At 39.1% G+C, this 24,040-nt stretch overlaps 1 protein-coding gene across 1 annotated transcript; it reads left to right on the top strand.

The window, feature by feature from the left end:
• Nucleotides 1-92: 92 nt before the first annotated feature.
• Nucleotides 93-23,139, top strand: LOC306883323 (phospholipid-transporting ATPase VA-like). The gene is made up of 3 exons (XM_079438501.1): nt 93-605; nt 20,419-20,623; nt 22,097-23,139. The coding sequence occupies exons 1-3, from the start codon at nt 196-198 to the stop codon at nt 22,184-22,186; spliced, it is 705 nt and encodes a 234-aa protein (XP_079294627.1). The 5' UTR covers nt 93-195; the 3' UTR covers nt 22,187-23,139.
• The last annotated feature ends 901 nt before the right edge of the window (nt 23,140-24,040 follow it).

Below are 24,040 nucleotides of genomic sequence, written 5' to 3'. Positions count from 1 at the left end.
TTTAACAGGTGTAGACTCAACCCACTTCTCTCTCTCTCTCTCTTTCTCTCTCACTCACTCTTTCTTTTTCTCTGTACTTCTTTTTTAGCCTCACTCGTACAGGTGACGTGAGAGGCGTGCAGGGCAGCTTCTTAGAGGACCCTCAAGATTTCTATTAAAGCTCATGCAGGGGAGGTTTGTTTCAGCTGAGACATCATGACCTGGTCAAACCCTCTGACCCTTCTTAGGCACAGCTGGACGAGGCACCGAGACGCAGACAGACCCATCAGGACAGTGGTCTCCAACTTACCCTTTGAAGATCTGAAGAAACGTGAGCAGCCGAACCGCCGGTATGAGGGCAACGCCATCAAAACCAACAAATACAGACTATGGTCTTTCATCCCCATGAACTTATTCGAGCAGTTCCACCGTATGGCCAACATTTACTTTGTGGGCCTGGCCATCTTGAATTTTGTCCCGGTGGTGAATGCGTTCCAGCCAGAGGTGGCTCTCATTCCCATTTGTGTCATCCTGGCACTGACCGCTGTCAAGGATGCTTGGGAGGACTTCCGGAGGTACCAGACTGATCAACAGCTCAACAATATGCCCTGCTTCATATTCAGCAGGTAAACAGATCACTACTGTAAACCTAAAATAAATGATTAGCCTACTAGTCTTATTAAAATGATTCCTGTAGATTATTATATGTGACCCAGGACCACAAAACCAGTCAATTTTTTTAAATTGAATAAATGAGCTTTCCATTGATGTATGGTTTGTTATGATACAACTATATGAAAATCTGGAATCTGAGGGTGCAAAAAAATCTAAATATTGAGAAAATCTCCTTTAAAGTTGTTCAAATGAAGTTCTTAGCAATGCATATTACTAATCAAAAATTAAGTTTTGATATATTTACAGTAGCAAATTTACAAAATATCTTCATGGAACATGATCTTTACTTAATATCCTAATGATTTTTGGCATAAAAGAAAAATGGATCATTTTGACCCATACAATGGACATTGCTACAAATATACCTGTGCTACTGATGACTGCTTATGTGCTCCAGGGTCACACATAAAATATATTGTCAGTTTAACATGTTGGTTTAGTGCAGTGGTTCTCATCCTTTTTGACTCAAAGGCCCTTTGCAGGGTTGCCAGGTCTGCATAATAAAACCCACCCAATCACGTTCCGGGGAAAATTGGCTATTAAAAACATGTTCTGGGGGGAGTTCGCTTCTTTTTCACTTAATGTTAAATCAGCTTGTTTTCAAACCTTTTTTAAATGTGGTTAATTAATTTGATATTTTCATTAAGAAGATAGCTTTAGATGCTGACATGGAAATCAAAATAAATAACTACTGTATAACTATTTTCATTGAGTTATTCCAGAAGTTATGTTCTGTATTGTACTGTATGTTCTTCAATAAAAAAACAATTATTATTCAGGAAAGATAAAAATAAATACTGTTTGCATCCTGATTTTATGTATTTTTTAGAATTTTAATTTAGATGTTAATTTAATTTACATGCAATTTTACATATAATGTTTATATATAATTATATATAATTTTAAATAACTTTTTTTAAATACCCTCCCATTGAGAACCACTGGTTTATTGTGATTAATAAAAGTGTGATAATTAATAATAATTTACTAATTATTAATTTAGATAATTAGTTATAATCTTCTTATTAAGAACCACTGGGTTAATGTGATTGATTACTTAAACACAAAAAAAATCCACCTTATTTTTCAGTGTGGAAGTAAGCTATTTTCTGTGAATGTGAAACAATAAACAATATGAAATAAGACATAACAATGGTAAAACTATTTTAATGTTTATTTTATGTTTAGTGTTTATGATTATGATAATAAGTTACTTAATATTATAACCAATACAAGCAATATCGAGCAGCATAACAGACAGGTTTTGTACAGCTAAAATCATCAGATCAACCATCATATCAATTCTGAATCACTGAAAAACAGCAGTTTTATGTTTTGAAATAACAATAAATATGGCACTCATGTCATGCTAAATGTTAAGACACTAAAAATGAATGCTAAATGCTAATAAACAGGGTTTGTTTGCACAACACATTCAAAAATGTCATCCAAAAATAAGAGAATAGAATATTGGACACATTTTAAAAAGTTGATAATCGTTTCACTATAATCTTTATCACTATATCATATCATATATAAAAATGTGTCCATCTGGGATGTATTTACATAGGCTAAAATAACAATTATTAAACAGTGTAGTGCAGATCAATGAAGCAGCCCATAAATCCCTTATCTGTCTGTACTGAACACCTCTATTAAGTGTATTATGATGGAAAATGTGTGTAGGTTTTAATAAAGTATATCAAATAAATAAAATAGCTGGTGCTTATACAGTGACTAATGTCAAATGTCTCTTGCTCTCTGCAACCGTTCTTGCCTCTCTGCATCCCTCCTTCTCTCTCTCTCCTCCATCTCTTTCTGTGAGCTCTGTCGTGGCGCAGGCTCGCTTGAATTTGTGTTTCACTTCATCTGTGTTTCGAAACCCCATGGGAATTTTTGACCTAGAAATAAAATTTGTGTGGGAGATTTTTTCCTTCTTTTGAAGAGCTGCACAATGTCTTGCATCCGACGCATTGTGTGCATTTTGACGAGATCCTCATCATTGTGTTGCATCAGAGGGGTAGACAGAGAAGGCATCGTTTAGATCTATTTTAAAATGACTGAATAGCTGGTGGGAAAAAATAAGTAATTCACCACACTTGAGAGGTGGAAGGACTGAGAGATAGGGGTTAGAAAGAGAGAGAGAGATTTCGCAGCAGTCACAGGTACACCCTGAGATATATTTTTACTTCCAAAAGAGATTCCAAATCCATCACTTATTGCCATGGTTACTTAGTCTCTTTCATTTTATTTTGAGCTATGCCACTGCTCAATTTTGTGATTCCCGGAGTGTTTCCATACGGGGAGCCCAGGTGGCCCAGCGGCACAGGAGTCAGTCCGAAACTCAAACCTACTGCTGTCCTGACATGCCTGTCGTGCCCAGAGGGGCTGTTAGAAAAGCTGCTTCTTTTGCCATTTCTATTATTCACAGTGTGTGTTTGCTGTTGTTTAAAGCACGTCTCAGTTTTGGACAGCTGGGTTATAGTTATTCAGACATGGCAGGCATAATGTCAACATGAAATATGAATGAATGCATTTATTTATTGACCTTATTTATTAACATTCTTAATGCTTGTTTCTGGTCTTGTTGTATGTGAATGCATGTTATTCCGAAGAAAAGACTTTATAATCTTTTATTAAAATGTAATGCCTTGTGGAGTGGCATTATAGTGGATGTACTGGAGCGCTTTGTGGCTTAAATATAAGTTATGATCACACAGATGCAGGTGCACTCTTAAAAATAAAGGTTCGTTATTGACTTTGATGGTTCCATTAAGAACCTTTAACATGGTTTCTTTCCATTGCAGAGCCAGTTCTTTCTAAAAGGTTCTTCAGATTATTAAAAATTTTTTCAGACAAAATAAAAATGGTTATTTTAATAACTGACCACTGAAAGTTGTTTGTTTGTTTGTTTAGAACCCAAAATGGTTCTTATATGGCATCACTGAAAACTTTATTTTGACTGTAACAAAACCAGTTTAGTTTCATTTTAATTTTTAGGTTACCATTTCAATGCATATTTCTGGAATAAATTTATTTTGTGTGCACTAAAGAAATAGTTCCTCAAAAATATAAATTTTCTAAAATAAATAAAAAAACACTCACCTTGAATTGGTTTCTTCATCAGATTTGGAGAAATACTTGTTCATCAATGGATCCTCTGCAGTGAATGGGTGCCGTCAGAATGAGAGTCCAAACAGCTGATAAAAACATCACAATAATCCACAAGTAATCCACACCATTCCAGTCCATCTGTTAACATCTTGAGAAGACAAAAGGGGTGAGTTTGCAAGGAACAAATCCATCATTAAAGCATTTTAACTTTAAACCATCTCTTCTGGCTTCTGGACTCTCATTCTGATGGCACACATTCACTGCAGAGGATCCAATGATGAGCAAGTGATGTAATGCTACATTCCTCCAAATCTGATGAAGAAACAAACTCATCTATGTCTTGGATTTCTCGAGGGTGAGTAAATTTTCAGCAAATGTTTTGTTTTATTTGGGGGGGGGGGGGCTATTCCTTTAGTGCACATAAAATACTTGAAATAATAATAATAATTTATTTGTATAGCACTTTTCATGCATAAAATGCAACTCAAAGTGCTTCACAAGCACAAAACAAATATTAAAAACAGCATCAACATAAGATAATAAAAAAAGCCATGAAATGGTAACGTAAAAGGGGTCATATCTAAATAAGCTGTTTTGTTCAAAGCAAAAACATTATCTAACATCAGTAAATCAACCTAAAGTACCTAAACTAACCAATAAGTAGCACTTTAAGGTAACAACTGCAGTATACTACTTTTTACAGTGTGAGTGGAGGAATGAAGATTTTGGATGTTCTTACAGTAAGTGCTGTTGTGGAAGGTATTACTGTATGTAGAATCCTGAAATTTCAGTCCTTCACTGCTTGCTTTGAGATGGTAGTCAATGCTTTTCGAGGAAGGGAGCACAATACTGTCCTCCAACTTCCTCTGCTGATCTGTGGAGTTGCCATTCCACAGTGTTATTGAAAAAGTTAATACGCTTTCTATCGCTGTTCTATAGAACTGAAGCCGTTCGTTCTTTGATACGGCAAAACTTTTGAGCTGTCATAAGAAGAAGAGCCTTTGGTGAGCTTTTTTGATGATGCAAGTTCTTTCATTTCAGCACAAGGTTGTTAGCGCAGCACCGTTCAGTTAGAGAGGAGATATCATTCCTGCAACTCTATCTGTGATCAGATCAACCAGTGTAGCGTTTAGATGGCATGATTTTGTTAATGCTGTATGAGGGCACAGGAACTCTTGGATAAGTGGCAGTTTCTTCCAGCTGTTGAATATTCTGTGTCAATTGGAATTATTAACTTTATTTTTCAATGTGGAAGTAAGCTATGAAATATTTAATTAATTAGCCATTATAGATAGTGATGGGTGCTTTCGGAGTACTGCGTCATTGTTTTTGAAGCTACAAAACCTTTGCTTACTTTTGTTTTAAACTAGAGTTTATATTGAATTAATATTGTTTGAATGAACAAATGATTAAAATAATAATATACGGATGTTTCATATTTAATGGTATTTGATGATTCGATTACATTTAATACATTAGACTTTCTTGAAACAATTGTAAGATTTAAGTTTTCATTGCATTTACACCAGTTTGACCAGCAGGTTTTAACAATGTGTTTCGAACACTTCAATTGATTTTGTGAAGCAATTGGTTCATAAATCTCAGTTTCTCCCATTATTATATGTAGACTGTAACTAGAACAATAACAGTGCTGTACACTGTTAAACGTTTTGCCAACAGGGTCTGGCTGCAGACTTGTACTTGTACTCTCAGACACTTGCACTCTCAGACACTTGTACTCTCAGACACTTGCACTCTCAGACACTTGTACTCTCAGTACCTGCACTCTCAGTACTTGCACTCTCGGACACTTGTACTCTCAGTGCTTGCACTCTCAGTACTTGCACTCTCAGTACTTGAACTCTCAGACAATTGTACTCACAAACACTTGTACTCTCAGTACTTCAAATCAAATCAAATCAAATCAAATCAAATCACTTTTACTGTCACATCACCACAGCACGTGTGCCTTCGTGAGTGAAATTCTTGAGAGCGTGCTCCAGACACTGCAGAACCAATTTACATATAAACAATTTACATATAGACATTACCATACATACGTACAGACTTATACAGATGACAATGTGTAATATACACATACATATACTCAGTACACATAGTGTACTATTAGACAGACATACAGTTACCGATACACATTATACACAGTATGTAGTACACATTCTACGTTATATACACACAGTAATATGCGAAGATGCAGCAGATTATATATAAACCGGATGTGCAAATGTCATGGATGTGCATTGGATGGTATCCAGTGCTGGCAAAAAGATTGTTGTATTTGTGCAGTAGTGTACTGGTAGTCCAGTTTGAACTGTATTGGAATTAAAGTGCAGTGCGTGGTATATTGTAAAGTGGGAGTGTGCTGTAGGGTGTATTAGTTTTTACTGTTCATTAGCCTGATAGCCTGAGGAAAAAAGCTATCCCTCAGTCGGCTAGTGCGGGATCGGATGCTGCGGAGACGTCTTCCTGAGGGCAGCAGAGAGAGCAGTCTGTGGGACGGGTGGCTGGAGTCATTGATGATCCTCCGGGCTTTCTTTATACACCGCCTGGTGTAGATGTCCTGGAGGGAGGGAAGCTCACCTCCAACAATGTGACGGGCAGTTCGCACGACCCTTTGCAGAGCTTTGCGGTTGCCAGCAGTGCTGTTTCCAAACCAGGCGGTGATGCAGCCTGTCAGGATGCTCTCCACAGTGCAGGTGTAGAATGATCTGAGGATGCTGGGGCTCATTCCAAACTTCCTCAGCCGTCTCAGGAAGAAGAGGCGTTGGTGTGTCTTCTTCAGCACTGCATCTGTATGAGCGGACCATGTGAGATCCTCAGTGATGTGAACACCGAGGAATTTGAAGCTATTTACTCGCTCCACAGGTGTCATGTCGATGGTGATGGGTGTGTGTTCTCTCCTCTGTCTCCTGAAATCCACCACCAGCTCCTTGGTCTTGTCGATGTTGAGTGAGAGGTGGTTCTCTTGACACCATTTAGTCAGGGTTCTCACCTCCTCTCTGTAGGCCTTCTCATCGTTGTCAGTGATCAGGCCTATCACCGTTGTGTCGTCAGCAAATTTGACGATGACGTTGGAGCTGTGTGTTGCTGTACAGTCGTGTGTGTACAGGGAGTACAGGAGTGGGCTGAGGACGCAGCCCTGAGGAGCACCAGTGTTGAGGGTCAGCGGGGATGAAGTGTTGTTGCCCATTCTGACCACCTGACATCTGCCTGTCAGGAAGTCCAGGATCCAGCTGCACAGAGATCCGTTTAGTCCCAGAGTCTGGAGCTTCTCGACCAGTGTGGCAGGCACTATGGTATTGAATGCTGAGCTGTAGTCCACAAACAGCATTCTCACATAGGTGTTCTTATTTTCCAGGTGGGAGAGAGCAGTGTGCAGGGTGAAGGCAATAGCGTCGTCTGTGGAACGGTTTCTGCGATATGCAAATTGTAGGGGATCCAGTGAGTCAGGCAGCACAGAGCAGATGTAGTCTCTGATGAGTTTCTCAAAGCATTTGCTGAAGATGGGTGTCAGAGCAATGGGCCTCCAGTCATTCAAGCATGTGATTTTATTTTTCTTTGGTATGGGCACAATGGTGGATTTTTTGAAGCATGCGGGAACCACAGACAGAGAGAGGGAAAGGTTAAAAATGTCTGTGAAAACCCCGGCCAGTTGGAATGCGCATGCTCGGAGCACACGGCCTGGGATGCCATCGGGACCCACAGCCTTGCGGATGTTCACCCGTCGGAAGGATCGGGTTACATCTGCGACAGAAAAGGAAAGTGCGCTCGCCTCTTCTGCTACAGCCGCGGGAGCGCGCTCTGTGTGGGCGGTGTTGTGAGCCTCGAAACGAGCATAAAAGTGATTAAGTTCGTCCGGTACAGAGGCGGCAATGTTCACAGTAGCTGGTTTATTCCCTCTGAAATCTGTGATGTTGTTGATACCCTGCCACATGCTTCTTGCGTTGTTGGTTTTGAATTGTTCTTCAACTTTGTTTTTATATTGTCGTTTGGCAGCTTTGATTGATTTCCTGAGATCGTAACTGGCTTGTTTGTGATCGTCAGAGTTTCCGGATTTAAAGGCAGATGTCCGCGCTGACAAGGCTGCTCGAACATCGCTGTTAATCCACGGTTTTTGGTTGGGGTAGATGCGGATTGTTTTTGTCGGTACTACATCCTCTACACACTTCCTGATGAAACACGTTACAGTATCTGAGTACGCCTCTATGTCGTCATCAGACGCTGCCCGGAACATGTCCCAGTCCACGTGATCAAAACAGTCCTGTAGTATAGCGTCTGATTGGTCCGACCAGCATTGAATTGTCCTGAGGGCGGGTGCTTCTCGTTTCAGTTTTTGCCTATAAGCAGGCAGGAGCAGAGCGGAAGTGTGATCCGATTTGCCGAAAGGTGGGCGGGGGAGCGATTTGTAGGCGTCCCGGAATGGAGAGTAGCAGTGGTCAAGTACACGATCACCACGCGTGTTGATGGTGATGTGTTGGAAGTATTTTGGAGCTATTGTTCTGAAGTTGGCTTTGTTGAAGTCCCCCGTAACAATAAACGCTGCGTCTGGGTACGCGGTTTCCTGCTCACTTATATTCCCGTACAGTTCCTTGAGTGCCTGGTCTGTGTTGGCTTGAGGGGGAATGTAAACAGCTGTGATTATGATCGCTGTAAATTCCCTCGGTAGCCAGAATGGTCGACACAGAAGCATATGAAATTCCAGATCAGGGGAGCAGGAGGATTTAATAGAGTGTAGGTTCCGTTCATCACACCACGAGTTGTTGATAAATAAACAGACGCCCCCACCTCTGCTTTTCCCTGTGAGCTCTTTCGTTCTGTCCGAGCGGTGCACGGAGAACCCCGTAAGCTCGATGGCTGAGTCTGGAACCACTGCAGACATCCAGGTTTCTGTGAGGCAAATAATGCAGCAGTCCCTTGTTTCCCGTTGGTATGAGATGCGTGCCCGCAGTTCACAGAGTTTGTTGTCCAGTGACTGAACGTTAGCCAGCAAAATAGTTGGGAGAGGAGGTCGGAGGGGACGGCGTCTGAGTCTGACAAGGACGCCGGCTCTCTTCCCCCTTTTCCGGCGGCGTTTCCTCGGTCGCGATCGTGCGGCCCAGACAAAGGGCTCTGATGCGGTGTCTGTAAACAAGGCGCCGGCGTTCAGGAACTCAAAGTCCGGTTTGCGTTGCGCGACGAAGGAACCAATGTTTAAAAGCGTGTGTCTATCGTAGACAGTTATACTGACAACATCTAACACGTGAAACAACAAAATAACAAATAAAACATAAGAAACATAAGAAAAACTGCAGAGTTTTCTTGGAGCTCGCAACACGGCTGCCATGCTCGGCGCCATCTTGGTATATCAGCACTCTCAGACACTTGTACTCACAGTACTTGTACTCACAGTACTTGCACTCTCAGACACTTGTACTCACAGTACTTGCACTCTCAGTACTTGCACTCTCAGACACTTGTACTCTCTGTACTTGCACTCTCTGACACTTGTACTCTCAGTACTTGTACTCTCAGTACTTGCACTCTCAGACACTTGTACTCTCAGTACTTGCAGTCTCAGTACTTGCACACTCAGACACTTGCACTCTCAGACACTTGCACTATCAGACACTTGTACTCTCAGTACTTGCACTCTCAGACACTTGTACTCTCAGTACCTGCACTCTCAGTACTTGCACTCTCAGACACTTGTACTCTCAGTACCTGCACTCTCAGTACTTGCACTCTCAGACACTTGTACTCTCAGTACTTGCACTCTCAGTACTTGCACTCTCAGACACTTGCACTCTCAGACACTTGCACTCTCAGTACTTGCACTCTCAGTACTTGCACTCTCAGACACTTGCACTCTCAGACACTTGTACTCTCAGTACTTGCACTCTCAGTACTTGCACTCTCAGACACTTGCACTCTCAGTACTTGCACCCTCAGACACTTGTACTCTCAGTACTTGCACTCTCAGACACTTGTACTCTCAGTACTTGCACTCTCAGTACTTGCACTCTCAGACACTTGTACTCTCATACACTTGTACTCTCGGTACTTGCACTCTCGGTACTTGCACCCTCAGACACTTGTACTCTCAGTACTTGCACTCTCAGACACTTGTACTCTCAGTACTTGCACTCTCAGTACTTGCACTCTCAGACACTTGCACTCTCAGTACCTGCACTCTCAGTACTTGCACTCTCAGACACTTGTACTCTCAGTACTTGCACTCTCAGTACTTGCACTCTCAGACACTTGCACTCTCAGACACTTGCACTCTCAGTACTTGCACTCTCAGTACTTGCACTCTCAGACACTTGCACTCTCAGACACTTGTACTCTCAGTACTTGCACTCTCAGTACTTACACTCTCAGACACTTGCACTCTCAGTACTTGCACCCTCAGACACTTGTACTCTCAGTACTTGCACTCTCAGACACTTGTACTCTCAGTACTTGCACTCTCAGTACTTGCACTCTCAGACACTTGTACTCTCATACACTTGTACTCTCGGTACTTGCACTCTCGGTACTTGCACCCTCAGACACTTGTACTCTCAGTACTTGCACTCTCAGACACTTGTACTCTCAGTACTTGCACTCTCAGTACTTGCACTCTCAGACACTTGCACTCTCAGTACTCAGTACTTACACTCTCAGACACTTGCACTCTCAGACACTTGTACTCTCAGACACTTGTACTCTCAGTACCTGCACTCTCAGTACTTGCACTCTCAGACACTTGCACTCTCAGACACTTGTACTCTCAGACACTTGCACTCTCAGACACTTGCACTCTCAGACACTTGTACTCTCAGTATTTGCACTCTCAGACACTTGTACTCTCAGTACTTGCACTCTCAGACACTTGTACTCTCAGTTCTTGCACTCTCAGACACTTGTACTCTCAGACACTTGTACTCTCAGACACTTGCACTCTCAGACACTTGTACTCTCAGACACTTGCACTCTCAGACACTTGCACTCTCAGACACTTGCACTCTCAGACACTTGTACTCTCAGACACTTGTACTCTCAGACACTTGTACTCTCAGACACTTGCACTCTCAGACACTTGTACTCTCAGACACTTGTACTCTCAGTACTTGCACTCTCAGACACTTGTACTCTCAGTACTTGCACTCTCAGACACTTGTACTCTCAGTTCTTGCACTCTCAGACACTTGCACTCTCAGTACTTGCACTCTCAGACACTTGTACTCTCAGACACTTGCACTCTCAGACACTTGTACTCTCAGACACTTGCACTCTCAGACACTTGCACTCTCAGACACTTGTACTCTCAGTACTTGCACTCTCAGACACTTGTACTCTCAGACACTTGCACTCTCAGACACTTGTACTCTCAGTACTTGCACTCTCAGTACTTGCACTCTCAGACACTTGTACTCTCAGACACTTGTACTCTCAGTACTTGCACTCTCAGTACTTGCACTCTCAGTACTTGAACTCTCAGACAATTGTACTCACAAACACTTGTACTCTCAGTACTTGCACTCTCAGACACTTGTACTCACAGTACTTGCACTCTCAGTACTTGCACTCTCAGTACTTGCACTCTCAGTACTTGAACTCTCAGACACTTGTACTCACAGTACTTGCACTCTCAGTACTTGCACTCTCAGACACTTGTACTCTCTGTACTTGCACTCTCTGACACTTGTACTCTCAGTACTTGCACTCTCAGACACTTGTACTCTCAGTACTTGCAGTCTCAGTACTTGCACACTCAGACACTTGCACTCTCAGACACTTGCACTATCAGACACTTGTACTCTCAGTACTTGCACTCTCAGACACTTGTACTCTCAGTACCTGCACTCTCAGTACTTGCACTCTCAGACACTTGTACTCTCAGTACTTGCACTCTCAGTACTTGCACTCTCAGACACTTGCACTCTCAGACACTTGCACTCTCAGACACTTGTACTCTCAGTACTTGCACTCTCAGACACTTGCACTCTCAGTACTTGCACCCTCAGACACTTGTACTCTCAGTACTTGCACTCTCAGTACTTGCACTCTCAGACACTTGCACTCTCAGACACTTGTACTCTCAGTACTTGCACTCTCAGTACTTGCACTCTCAGACACTTGTACTCTCAGACACTTGTACTCTCGGTACTTGCACTCTCGGTACTTGCACCCTCAGACACTTGTACTCTCAATACTTGCACTCTCAGTACTTACACTCTCAGACACTTGTACTCTCAGACACTTGTACTCTCAGTACTTGCACTCTCAGTACTTACACTCTCAGACACTTGTACTCTCAGACACTTGTACTCTCAGTACCTGCACTCTTAGTACTTGCACTCTCAGACACTTGCACTCTCAGACACTTGTACTCTCAGTACTTGCACTCTCAGACACTTGTACTCTCAGTACTTGCACTCTCAGACACTTGTACTCTCAGTTCTTGCACTCTCAGTACTTACACTCTCAGACACTTGCACTCTCAGACACTTGTACTCTCAGTACTTGCACTCTCAGTACTTGCACTCTCAGACACTTGCACTCTCAGACACTTGTACTCTCAGTACTTGCACTCTCAGTACTTGCACTCTCAGTACTTGCACTCTCAGACACTTGTACTCTCAGACACTTGCACTCTCAGACACTTGTACTCTCAGACACTTGCACTCTCAGACACTTGCACTCTCAGACACTTGCACTCTCAGACACTTGTACTCTCAGACACTTGCACTCTCAGACACTTGTACTCTCAGTACTTGCACTCTCAGTACTTGCACTCTCAGACACTTGTACTCTCAGACACTTGCACTCTCAGACACTTGTACTCTCAGACACTTGCACTCTCAGACACTTGTACTCTCAGTACTTGCACTCTCAGTACTTGCACTCTCAGACACTTGTACTCTCAGACACTTGTACTCTCAGTACTTGCACTCTCAGTACTTGCACTCTCAGACACTTGTACTCTCAGACACTTGCACTCTCAGACACTTGCACTCTCAGTACTTGCACTCTCAGTACTTTCACTCTCAGACACTTGTACTCTCAGACACTTGCACTCTCAGACACTTGTACTCTCAGTACTTGCACTCTCAGTACATGCACTCTCAGACACTTGTACTCTCAGACACTTGCACTCTCAGACACTTGTACTCTCAGTAATTGCACTCTCAGTACTTGCACTCTCAGACACTTGTACTCTCAGACACTTGCACTCTCAGACACTTGTACTCTCAGTACTTGCACTCTCAGTACTTGCACTCTCAGACACTTGTACTCTCAGACACTTGCACTCTCAGACACTTGTACTCTCAGACACTTGCACTCTCAGACACTTGTACTCTCAGTACTTGCACTCTCAGTACTTGCATTCTCAGACACTTGTACTCTCAGACACTTGTACTCTCAGTACTTGCACTCTCAGTACTTGCACTCTCAGACACTTGTACTCTCAGACACTTGCACTCTCAGACACTTGCACTCTCAGTACTTGCACTCTCAGTACTTTCACTCTCAGACACTTGTACTCTCAGACACTTGCACTCTCAGACACTTGTACTCTCAGTACTTGCACTCTCAGTACATGCACTCTCAGACACTTGTACTCTCAGACACTTGCACTCTCAGACACTTGTACTCTCAGTAATTGCACTCTCAGTACTTGCACTCTCAGACACTTGTACTCTCAGACACTTGCACTCTCAGACACTTGCACTCTCAGTACTTGCACTCTCAGACACTTGTACTCTCAGACACTTGCACTCTCAGACACTTGTACTCTCAGTAATTGCACTCTCAGTACTTGCACTCTCAGACACTTGTACTCTCAGACACTTGCACTCTCAGACACTTGTACTCTCAGTACTTGCACTCTCAGACACTTGCGCTTCCGTGGTTGATGTCACTTGCAGTCTTTTTTATTTGCAGGACCCTGTTCGTTACTGTACTAAATAAGTTTGAATCGTTTTACTACCACAGCCTTCTGGTCTCCATTGGCAACCCACTCGATTCGTGTCGAATGCAAGTGACGTCGCAGGCAGCGGAGAGTGCAAGCGGCGATTGCAAGTGACATTATAATTTACTTTCTTTTTTCTTGTCTTCACCACCTAGCTACTGTTATAAAATGTTGAGCGATTCAAACAAAAAATAATCAATAAATTGAACAAAAGAAAAAAGACTGCAAGTGATGTCACTCGTGGAAGCACAAGTGTCTGAGAGTGCAAGTGCAAGTCTGCGGCCAGACCCTTCTCCTTTTTGTACTACTAACATGTCTTTATGAGTGATCCATGGAATCTTTAATTTAACCGATTTGTTCATAAACTGTGATTCATACGAGTGAGTCATTGAATAATTTACATAACCAGTTTTCTGATTCAGGATCAAAACACCACTACTGTGTGTTGCTCACAGCAACAGTTGATTCTGCTATAGTTTCATTTCAAAGTTTTCATTTGCCAGGCAAAAACAGTGATAATATAGTGTCTAAAATGTAAGTAGTTCAATATAAACTACTTGTATATTGAACTATTGTACTATAAAAGCAATATAATTTGTGCAATCGTGTGATGTTCCTTAAATACGCCATGTTTTGTGTTGTTTAGTCTAGCAAGAGAATAAATGTACAGGCAACATCTGTTGTGCTTATGCCCCATGACGCACGACAACCAGTAGCGATGTTTTTATTCAGTTTCTTTGTAAGGCCTGTTTTCTCTTTATGACATTGCTTTATCATGCTGGATTTTCATACCAGTAAATAAACAATTCAATTTCAAACGGTTCCCAGCAGTCAGACAATCCCTCATTACACTGGCTCCACAAGGGGACCTTCTGTCTGAAAGCAACAAAATCATTACGCTAATCTAATGCTTCACACGGTTTTACGCTGTAAAGTGTTGCTAATGCTTGTAATGTGCACGTTTCCCTCCCATTTTGGACTTGAATGAACTGTGGTGCTTTCCTCCAGCGGTTATGATTGATTAGTTCCTATTCTACCCCAAAGGGAGGGCGTTTTATAATATTGTTCACACACATAGTCGAACCCCCTTTCATTAAAACTGCTCAGGGCAGACAAAGTGATGCTTATTCCATCTTGGCTGTTTAATTCACTTCTACTGAGAATTGTTCCTACTGTGCAATATTCAATAAAATAAGTAGCTAGTCCTCATGTTCATTTAGTAAATAGGACTTCTACACTTTCTGAAGAGTTGTGCTCACTCAAGTAAAACTCACTGCCATGATGCTAAGGTGTTCTGGGTGGTTGCTTGGATGTTGCTAGGTACTGTAGTTGCTGTCTAGATATGAGATGGATTATTTAATGAAGTGTAACACTAAGAGTTTTTGGTTTGTTCAGCCCCCTCATACTATGCTTCATGCACCTAGTTTTATTTATTTATTAATTTTTTTTGAGGGGTCAATAATGAAAATTCTGGCACTTTTTCCTAAGACTGTGAGTTGTGATGTAATTTTGTGGCATGACTGACTGAACTGAACTTGACTCTGAGTGATTGCCCTGCGTTTTCATGAAAGGGTGCCGGAATTGATTTTTTAATAACACTGCTTGTGTACTATGGGGGGAAAAAACACACAAATAAAAATGATTAGTTTATAAAAAAAAACTAAAAAAAAAAACTTAAGCTTTCACTGTACTAATAACTGCAGTGTCTTCATAAATACGTTTTAACTATAGGAAAAAGCTGATTGACAGTATAATACATATCTCTTTGGTTGTGTTGTTGACAAATTATCATTTTTTAAAATGATGTTTTATAGTGATTTTACAAAATGACAATGACAAATGAGAAAAATCACAAAATGACATATTTCAACAAAATGCGACAACCTTATGGGAGACTATTAAAGAAATAGTTTCAAATTCAAATTTACTCACCCTCAGGCCATCCAAGATTAGGATGAGTTTGTTTCTTCATCAGGTTTGTAGAAATGTGTCTCTGCATCAGTGTCTCAGCAATGGATGCTCTGCAGTGAATGGGTGCCGTCAGAATGAGAGCTGATAAAAACATCACAATAATAATCCACACCACTCCAGTTCATGAGGTAACATCTGGAGAAGACAAAAGTTTGCTACATATAAATCCATCAAGACATTTTTTTTACTTCAAATTGTAGCGAAATACCATTGTGTAAATACCAGTACTCTCTATCTGTAATTTTGCTTTCTCCAGTTAAAAATGTACCTTGTCTGAATCAGGAGAGAAATATGTCCGAAACTGAAGGAAGCATTTTTATGGATTATTTAGTCCAGAAGTGATGGTTAAAAGTTAAAAACCTCTTAATAATAAAGATTTGTTTCTTACAAACAAGCAGCTTTTGGCTTCACAAGATGTTAACTGATGGACTGGAGTGGTGTGGATTATTGTGTTGTTTTTATCAGATGTTTTGATAAATTCATCCTCATTCTGACGGCACCCATTCACTGCAGAGCATCCATTGGTGAGCAAGTGAAGGCATGCTACATTTCTCCAAATCTGATAAAGAAACAGACTCATCTACATCTTGGATGCCCTGAGGGTGAGTGCAGTTACATTTTTGTGTGAACCATTCTGTACTTGTCAAATGTAAAAATATCTTTTGGAAGTTGCATAAAAAGATCTCAGAGGGCAGTTTGAATGGGCATGACACCTCTGGCAACAATAATAGTGATGCATGCTTTAGCAAGCACCCCTAATAAAAGGCAGGTTTTGGCTTGCAGTCTGTAATCAGGCTCCTGGACATATGTATGGAGAGGAGAGGGGTAGTTGGTGTGGAGGAGGGATGCAGGAAGAATTGTCAGGAGTGTGGCAGGTAGTTATTTATAGATCCCTCTCCTTGTGATAGAACATGCTGCCCCCAAACTTTCATTAAGAAATACATCTGCCGCAAGCAATGGCAAACTTTAACAGATAGTTGCCAGGTTGGCTGACTCAGATTAGCATGCACAAGCTTTGACGTTTGACATGGCATGCATTTGTATCACAAAAATGTGAGTAGGATGCAGTGTAACTAATGCCTCCTTTCCTGTTGAATCACACCGACCTTTTGCAAATGGTTACGCTTCAGTACATGCATGCACCTTTCCCACATACTGTATGCATTGATGCCTGTCATGTGAACTCAGAGGTCTATACCCTGCCTTTTAACTGAAAGGAATGCAGATATATTGGTGGATTAGATTGTGGCAGGGATAGGATGAGGACGTACAGTTAGAGAGCAGAACTGGTGATTATGATTGATTATGGTGAATTGTTATTGTAAATTGCATGCTGTGAATGATTATATTTTAACTCTAGGCACTGTGGTTTTTCACTTTAAAGACAATGTGTGGATGCAGCGAGTTAAAATTGCAGTGAAATGCTATGAGGTGTCGTCAGTCGTTCAAAGATAGAGTATTCAAGAGCAGGTGTTTGTCTCGCACATCATCATTTTTTCACACTCACACATTTTGACTGACAGTTAAATGCCAGAAAAAGACGTCTTGCTAATCACAGACTGCAAACAGTGAGTCCTTCTGGAGGAGCGCAAGATTTATCTCACACCACTATCTGAAAAAGACATCAGCCACTTCATTCAGAGAAATGCTTGCTTGGCACAAAACAGCATTAGTCTTGTCTGATTTGGGGAGCTAATATTCTTTTGTCAGCCGTTTTATTAGTAAAAACATCTAAATTAATTAATTGCTTCCACTTTGGTGAAATAAATTAAAATTTGCATTAAGGAAAAGGGGGTGTTTAGTGGAAATAATTTGCCCAGCCGTGGGGACTGAATATTAAATTTGACCATTATTTGACAAGAGCAGGTTGTTTCGTGTGTCAACATCAAAAGAAAACAATTTTAATACAGAAAATGTATTGTGACATTTGCAAGTCAAATAAGTATATATTCCCTGCCAATGCGTATTATTGTAATGCAAAAAATGTGGTGAAATATTTTTTTTTTTTGTAATTCAGTAAAAAAATAATACTATGTTGCATTAATAGGAATCTAATCTCCTTAATTGTGCTTAATTGTTATTAAAAAATTTAACAATAGAAAAATCTCATATTACTGTAATGTGAATATTTTTATAAATATAATTTCATGATTAAAAAAAATACTTTAATGTGAAAGTATCTAATTTTTTTTATAATATAGTAAAAAAAAAATTGTTTTTAAATGCATTAACAGGAATCTAATGCCCTTATTTGTAATTAATTCCACAAGACTTTACAATAAGTTTAAATTAGTTAATATTGGTTAATGCATTAACTAACTATGAGCAGAATGTTTGTTGCAGTAATTATTTTATTCTTTGTTGAGTTATTAAACTGTTCATTGTTAGTTCATCTTAGCTCAGCTCCATTAAATAATATGAACAGATACAACTTTTGATTTTAATAATGTATTAGTGAAGATTGAAATTACCATTAACTAAGATTTAAAAAATACTTTAGAAATATTTTTCATGATAGCTATAACTAATGTTAACAAATGGAACCTTATTGTAAAGTGTTACCCTTAATAGTTATGAAAATATTATAATTCAAATCTTAATGTTATTAAAGGCTTAATTTTCTTAATTTCTAATTTTATTATTTTATTTTTGTGGTGAAATATGACCTGGGAATGTTTTTGTGAGATTCACCCAGACTTCACTGCTTGCATAAACATTCAATGAGATGTCAAAACACTCCCGTGTAACTTCACAGCTATTTTAGGAGAAGACGGGAGCTCCACCCTGAAGTTGTGTTTAAAATCGCTCCTCTGTTGTACGTCAGGCTTTGTGTGTGAGGTGTGACATCTGTCAGTAAAGAACCACCCAGCCCAGTCGTGCGTGTAGAGCAGCATACCTGACGCTCACATTCTGACAGCAGGATTCTTCAGCTGTTTGCTCTTCACTGACAGCTGACATTGAGACATACCAGGAGATGCAAACTCATCTAGTTTTATTCAATAAGCATGACCTCAAAAGTTGCATTTTAAGCAGGTTGTGCATGGTTAAAAACCTGGAGCTCAAGTTTATACACACACACACAAACATATGTACGTGTGTGTGTGTATATACAGTATATACAGTCATGGCCAAAAATATTGGCAAATATATATATGATCAAAGAAGGCTGTGAAAATTTATCTGCATTGTTAATCTTTTTTATCTTTTATTTAAAAAAAATCACAAAAATCTAACCTTTCATTGGATAATAAGAATTTAAAATGGGGGGAAATATCATTATGAAATAAATATTTTTCTCAAATATACGTTGGACACAATTATTGGTACCCCTAGAAATTCTTGTGAGTAAACTATCTCTGAAATATATTCCCATTCATATTCACAATTTTGAGCACTCCAGGGTGATTATGAACATGAAATTATCCAGCCATGGCTTCCTGTTTCACAGAAATATAAATAGGAGGGAAAACAAAGCCCAAATTCCCTTAATCATCCATCACAATGAGAAAAACCAAAGAATATATGTCTGATGTGCAGCAAAAGGGAATTGAGCTTCACAAATCAGTGAAGTGGCTTTAAGAAAAGAGCTAGAGCAGTGAAAATTCCCATTTCCACCATCAGGGCAATAATTAAGAATTTCCAATCAACATAAAATGTTACGAAACTGCCTGGAAGAGGATGTGTCTCTATATCGTCCAAATGCACGGTGAGGAGGAGAGTTTGAGTGGCTAAAGACTCTCCAAGAACCACAGCTGGAAAATAGCAGAAAATAGTTGAGTCTCGGGGTCAGAAAACCTTTTAAAAAATGGTCAAACAGCCCCTACATCACCACATGTTGTTTGGGGGGGTTTAATGCCGTTAATTGTGTCCAACGTGTATTTGAGAAAAACATTTAGTTCATAATAATATTTCCTCCCATTTTAAATTCTTATTATCCAATGAAAGGTTAGATTTTTGTGAATTTTTTAAATAAAAGATCAAAAGGATTAACAATGCAGATTAATTTTCACAGCCTTCTTTGATCATATTTACCAAGGGTGCCAATATTTTTGGACATGACTGTATATATATATATTTATATACACACACATACATACACAAATACATGGTGTGTGTGTGTATGTGTGTATATATATATATACATATATATATATATATATATATATATACACCTGTATTACAGATTATTCTTGCAATTTATGCAATCTTTTACATTTTCCTTTCTAAAATAGTTTTATACATTCTTTCAGTATGGTTGACATTAACACAATAAGTTTTTATTTTGATTGTTGTTATTTTTTGACAAAGTTTAATGCGGTTCATGTTGTAACAGCAAACGGAATATATTTTCTTTTTCTCTGTATTTTTAAACATATTTTCTTACTCTTTGTATCGATATGGTTTAAGATGATCCTATTTAAATCAATGAGATAAATCAACAGTAATCTGATTATGTTACCTAAAATGTGTGATGTAATGGATTACTTTACTAACTACAATTTTTGTAATCTAATTTGCAATCGGTAGCAGACTATAATTTGTAAGTAATCTACCCTGCACTGCAAGTTATCATTCATTTATGCTGTCTACATTCATGTATTCATAATCATACTGATGGCGTCTAAGTGTGTCTGTGCATTTATATGTAATAGACAGACACTGAGAGCCCAGAATGCATGAGAAGAGCTGAGTGTGAGGCATTAATTCTGCTCTTCTCGCAGGAAGCAGAAGTGTTTCGTGGAGAGGAGATGGAAGGATGTCCGTGTGGGGGATTTTGTGAGAGTGCTCTCTAACCAGATCATCTCAGCTGACATCCTGCTCCTGCACACATCCGACCCTAATGGAGTGTGTCACATGGAAACAGCCAATCTGGACGGAGAGACCAACCTCAAACAGAGGAAGGTGGTGCCAGGCTTTTCTGCTCTGGTAAGAAGAATCACAGAATACCTGCATTAAAGCTTACAGCTACACACATCAGGACACACACGGGAATATTCATGAAGGTCTTTGATAAAGTATTCAATCAAGTTAAATATACCATTATAATATAATATTCATAGAACTACAACAATAATATATTATTATTAACATTTGTTATTGAGGGAGAAAAACATTTTAGTTTTTTTTGCACTTTAATTCAGTTAAATTGTTTTCAAATAATGCATTTGAACATAAAATGTAAAAAATGCGTTGTTAATAATATTCATATAAAATGATATATTTTATATATTTAAACATATTTTAATAATTTAATTTAAATAATGTATTTTTTAAGATAATTTAAACCATTTAATTGAAATAAAGGGTCCCAGACCCCTGAGAACCAGTGTTTTATATAAAAAATGAGTGTTGTGAAGAAAAAACATAGGTCTTGTGCTGCTCAATTTTTATTTTCTCAAAAAGATCCCAATAATCTAAAAAAATATCTCACATTTTGCTCAAAATATCAAAGATTTGACAAGATTAAAAATATTTTAAAAGAAATGTTTGTGTTAAAAAATCAAAACAGATTTCAAGACAAACTTGATTTTTCAAGACCATTATTAAAAAAGAATATGTATTGTTTAAGTTTACTGTATGTAATATATCTGCCTCTGTCAAAAAAATAAAAAATACTATATTAAATAATATAATATTAAATAACTTTTTTGAATATTTGAAAGCCTCATGTTCACAGAGTTTGCATTTATTTGATCAAAAATACAGTAAAAACACTACTATTGTGCAGTAGTTTTACCATTTAAAATTGTAATATATTAATATATTTTAACTGTGTGGTCTTCAGTGTCACATGATCTTCAGAAATCATTCTAATATACTGATTTACTGCTCAATAAACATTTCTGATCATTATCGGTGTTGAAAATGTTGATATATTTGATTGAAATGTTGATACATTTTATTTTTCGGGATTCACTGATGAATAGATAGTTTAAAAGAACAGCATTTATTTGAAATATAAATCTTTTGTAACATTATAAATGTCTTTGCCTTCACTTTTGATCAGTTTAATCAATGAATCCTGAATAGATTAATGCAGAATAAAAGTATTATTTATTTAAAAAAATAAACAAAAGAAACTTACTGACCCCAAACTATATATATATATATATATTTTTTTTTTTTTCTTTTAAATCCCTACCTTTTGTATGCTTTTATAGTTCTTGACTGAAGTTTCATTATACAGATCTACTGACTCTACTGATAAGTTCATAAAGCATAACTCCATGATTGTGTAAAAGTGTGACTGTGTAATAGATCACTAACAACTCCCAAACACCTGCATACCTGTCATACAATTCTGAGTGACACACAAAACATGTACAGGACAGACTCTGCTCATGTGTTGAACAGCCCGGAGGAAAAAACATCCTCATGTTTTTCTCTCGTGTCTTTCAGTGTGAACCATTTCAGCCTCAAACATTTGACAGTACTGTAGTGTGTGAAAACCCCAACAACAACCTCAACCTGTTCAAAGGTTATGTGTGAGTATCTAAAATCAATTTGACTCAAATCATTCAATTTCATGCACGATTAACTACATCACGACTGCCTCTTTTGTCAGATCCACACCAATGAACAGCATTTGTTTGGCCTTCGCATTTGTCATTCGCTAACCAGGGAAACTGCTTAAACCCTCTAATGCATTACAAAAGCAAGTAGATAACCATTACCCAATTTTTTCTGAGAGGTACAATCTGTCCACTGCAATAGAAAGTCATGGTAAATATTTCAGAGGCTGATGCATGAGCACTTTCATCAGCCATGTTGAATTTATGTTGTTATAAATAATAAACATGACATTTAAAGAGGACATTCCTCTAAAATAATGGGTCAAAGAGTCAAGGGTCATGGATGTAGCATCTACCTAAATGCTTACAAATGGGTTTTAGTAGTAAACACCAGCATCAGCGAGTTAAAGGAACAGTTCACCAAAAAATACAAATCTGCTGGAAATGTATCAGATGCTCTGCAGTGAATGGGTGCCGTCAGAATGAGAGTCTGATAAAAACATCACAATAATCCACACCACTCCAGTCCATCAGTTAACATCTGGAGAAGCCAAAAGCTGTGTGTTTGTAAGAAACAAATCCATCATAAGTCATCTAAATTCTAATAAATCTCAATTCTGTCATCATTTACTCATCCTCATGTCGTTCTAAACCTGGATGAGTATTTTCCTTCTGTAGAACTCAAAAAAAGAAAGATATTTTAAAGAATGTGGGGAACTAAACAGTTGATGGTAGCCATTGACTTACATACAGTAGCATGGCAAAACATGCTATGGCTACCGTCAACTCTTTGGTTACCAGCATTTTTAAAAATATCTTGTTTTGTGTTCAACAAAAGAAAGAAACTCATACAGGTTTGGAACAACTTTATGGTGATTAAAATCATTTTCATTTTTGATTGAACTATTCCTTTAATTTCAAATCATTGCTAAAATAAAATAAAATAAACAAAAAAGTCCATAATGCTTGCTCCAAGTGAATAATTTTTTTTGGTCTGAATCAGGAGAGAAATCTGCACAGATCAAGCACTGTTTACAAGCCAAAACAGCTCTAAACAAATGTGTGGCTGGATTTTGATGTGAGAGACAACAGGAGATTGGCGTTTTCACTGGAGGATGCGTTATTATAGATTATGGACTTGGATTTTGGCCAGAACTGACAGTTTAAAGTGCCGTAATGATGGATTTGTGCTGGACTGGAGTGGTGTGGATTATTGTGATGTTTTTATCAGCTGTTTGGACTCTCATTCTGACGGCACCCATTCACTGCAGAGCATCCATTAGTGAGACACCGATGTAATGCTACATCTCTCCAAATCTGATGAAGAAACAAACTCATCTACATCTTGGATGGCCTGAGGGTGAGTACATTTTCAGCCAATGTTTATTTTTAGGGTGAACTATTCCTTTAAATCTCCGTTGCAAAGTTTCCCCACACATCCAGGACATGAAGTAGGCTGGAAAACAGATTTAGCCCCTTTTTTGTCCCGTTGCAGCCATATTAACTGGGTTATCACGCTGAGAGATGATTCTGATGTTCCCAAGCATTATAAAGCTCTTATCCTGCTCCTCCATTCAAAGACAGCCGTTCCTCACGTGGCACGCACGGAGGTAATTAGTCTGGGTGACTAAGGAAGATGCTGTGTTTGATGTCACAGGGAGAGGCCTGATAAGAGGAGAACGGGTTTCGGCATCGATAGTCTTCTGTTACGCGGCTGCATGGTGAGAAATACTGATGATGCAGCTGGAATAGTGGTGTACGCAGGTACATTTCATCACCATATTTAACACTCCACAGTACTGTGCGCTCACATGATGGGATGCACTAAAAT

Source organism: Barbus barbus (genome assembly GCF_936440315.1).
Source record: "Barbus barbus genome assembly, chromosome: 17".
Lineage (NCBI taxonomy): Eukaryota > Metazoa > Chordata > Actinopteri > Cypriniformes > Cyprinidae > Barbus > Barbus barbus.
The sequence above is the reverse complement of the archived record's forward strand: the minus strand, read 5'-3'. Positions and strand labels throughout refer to the sequence as shown.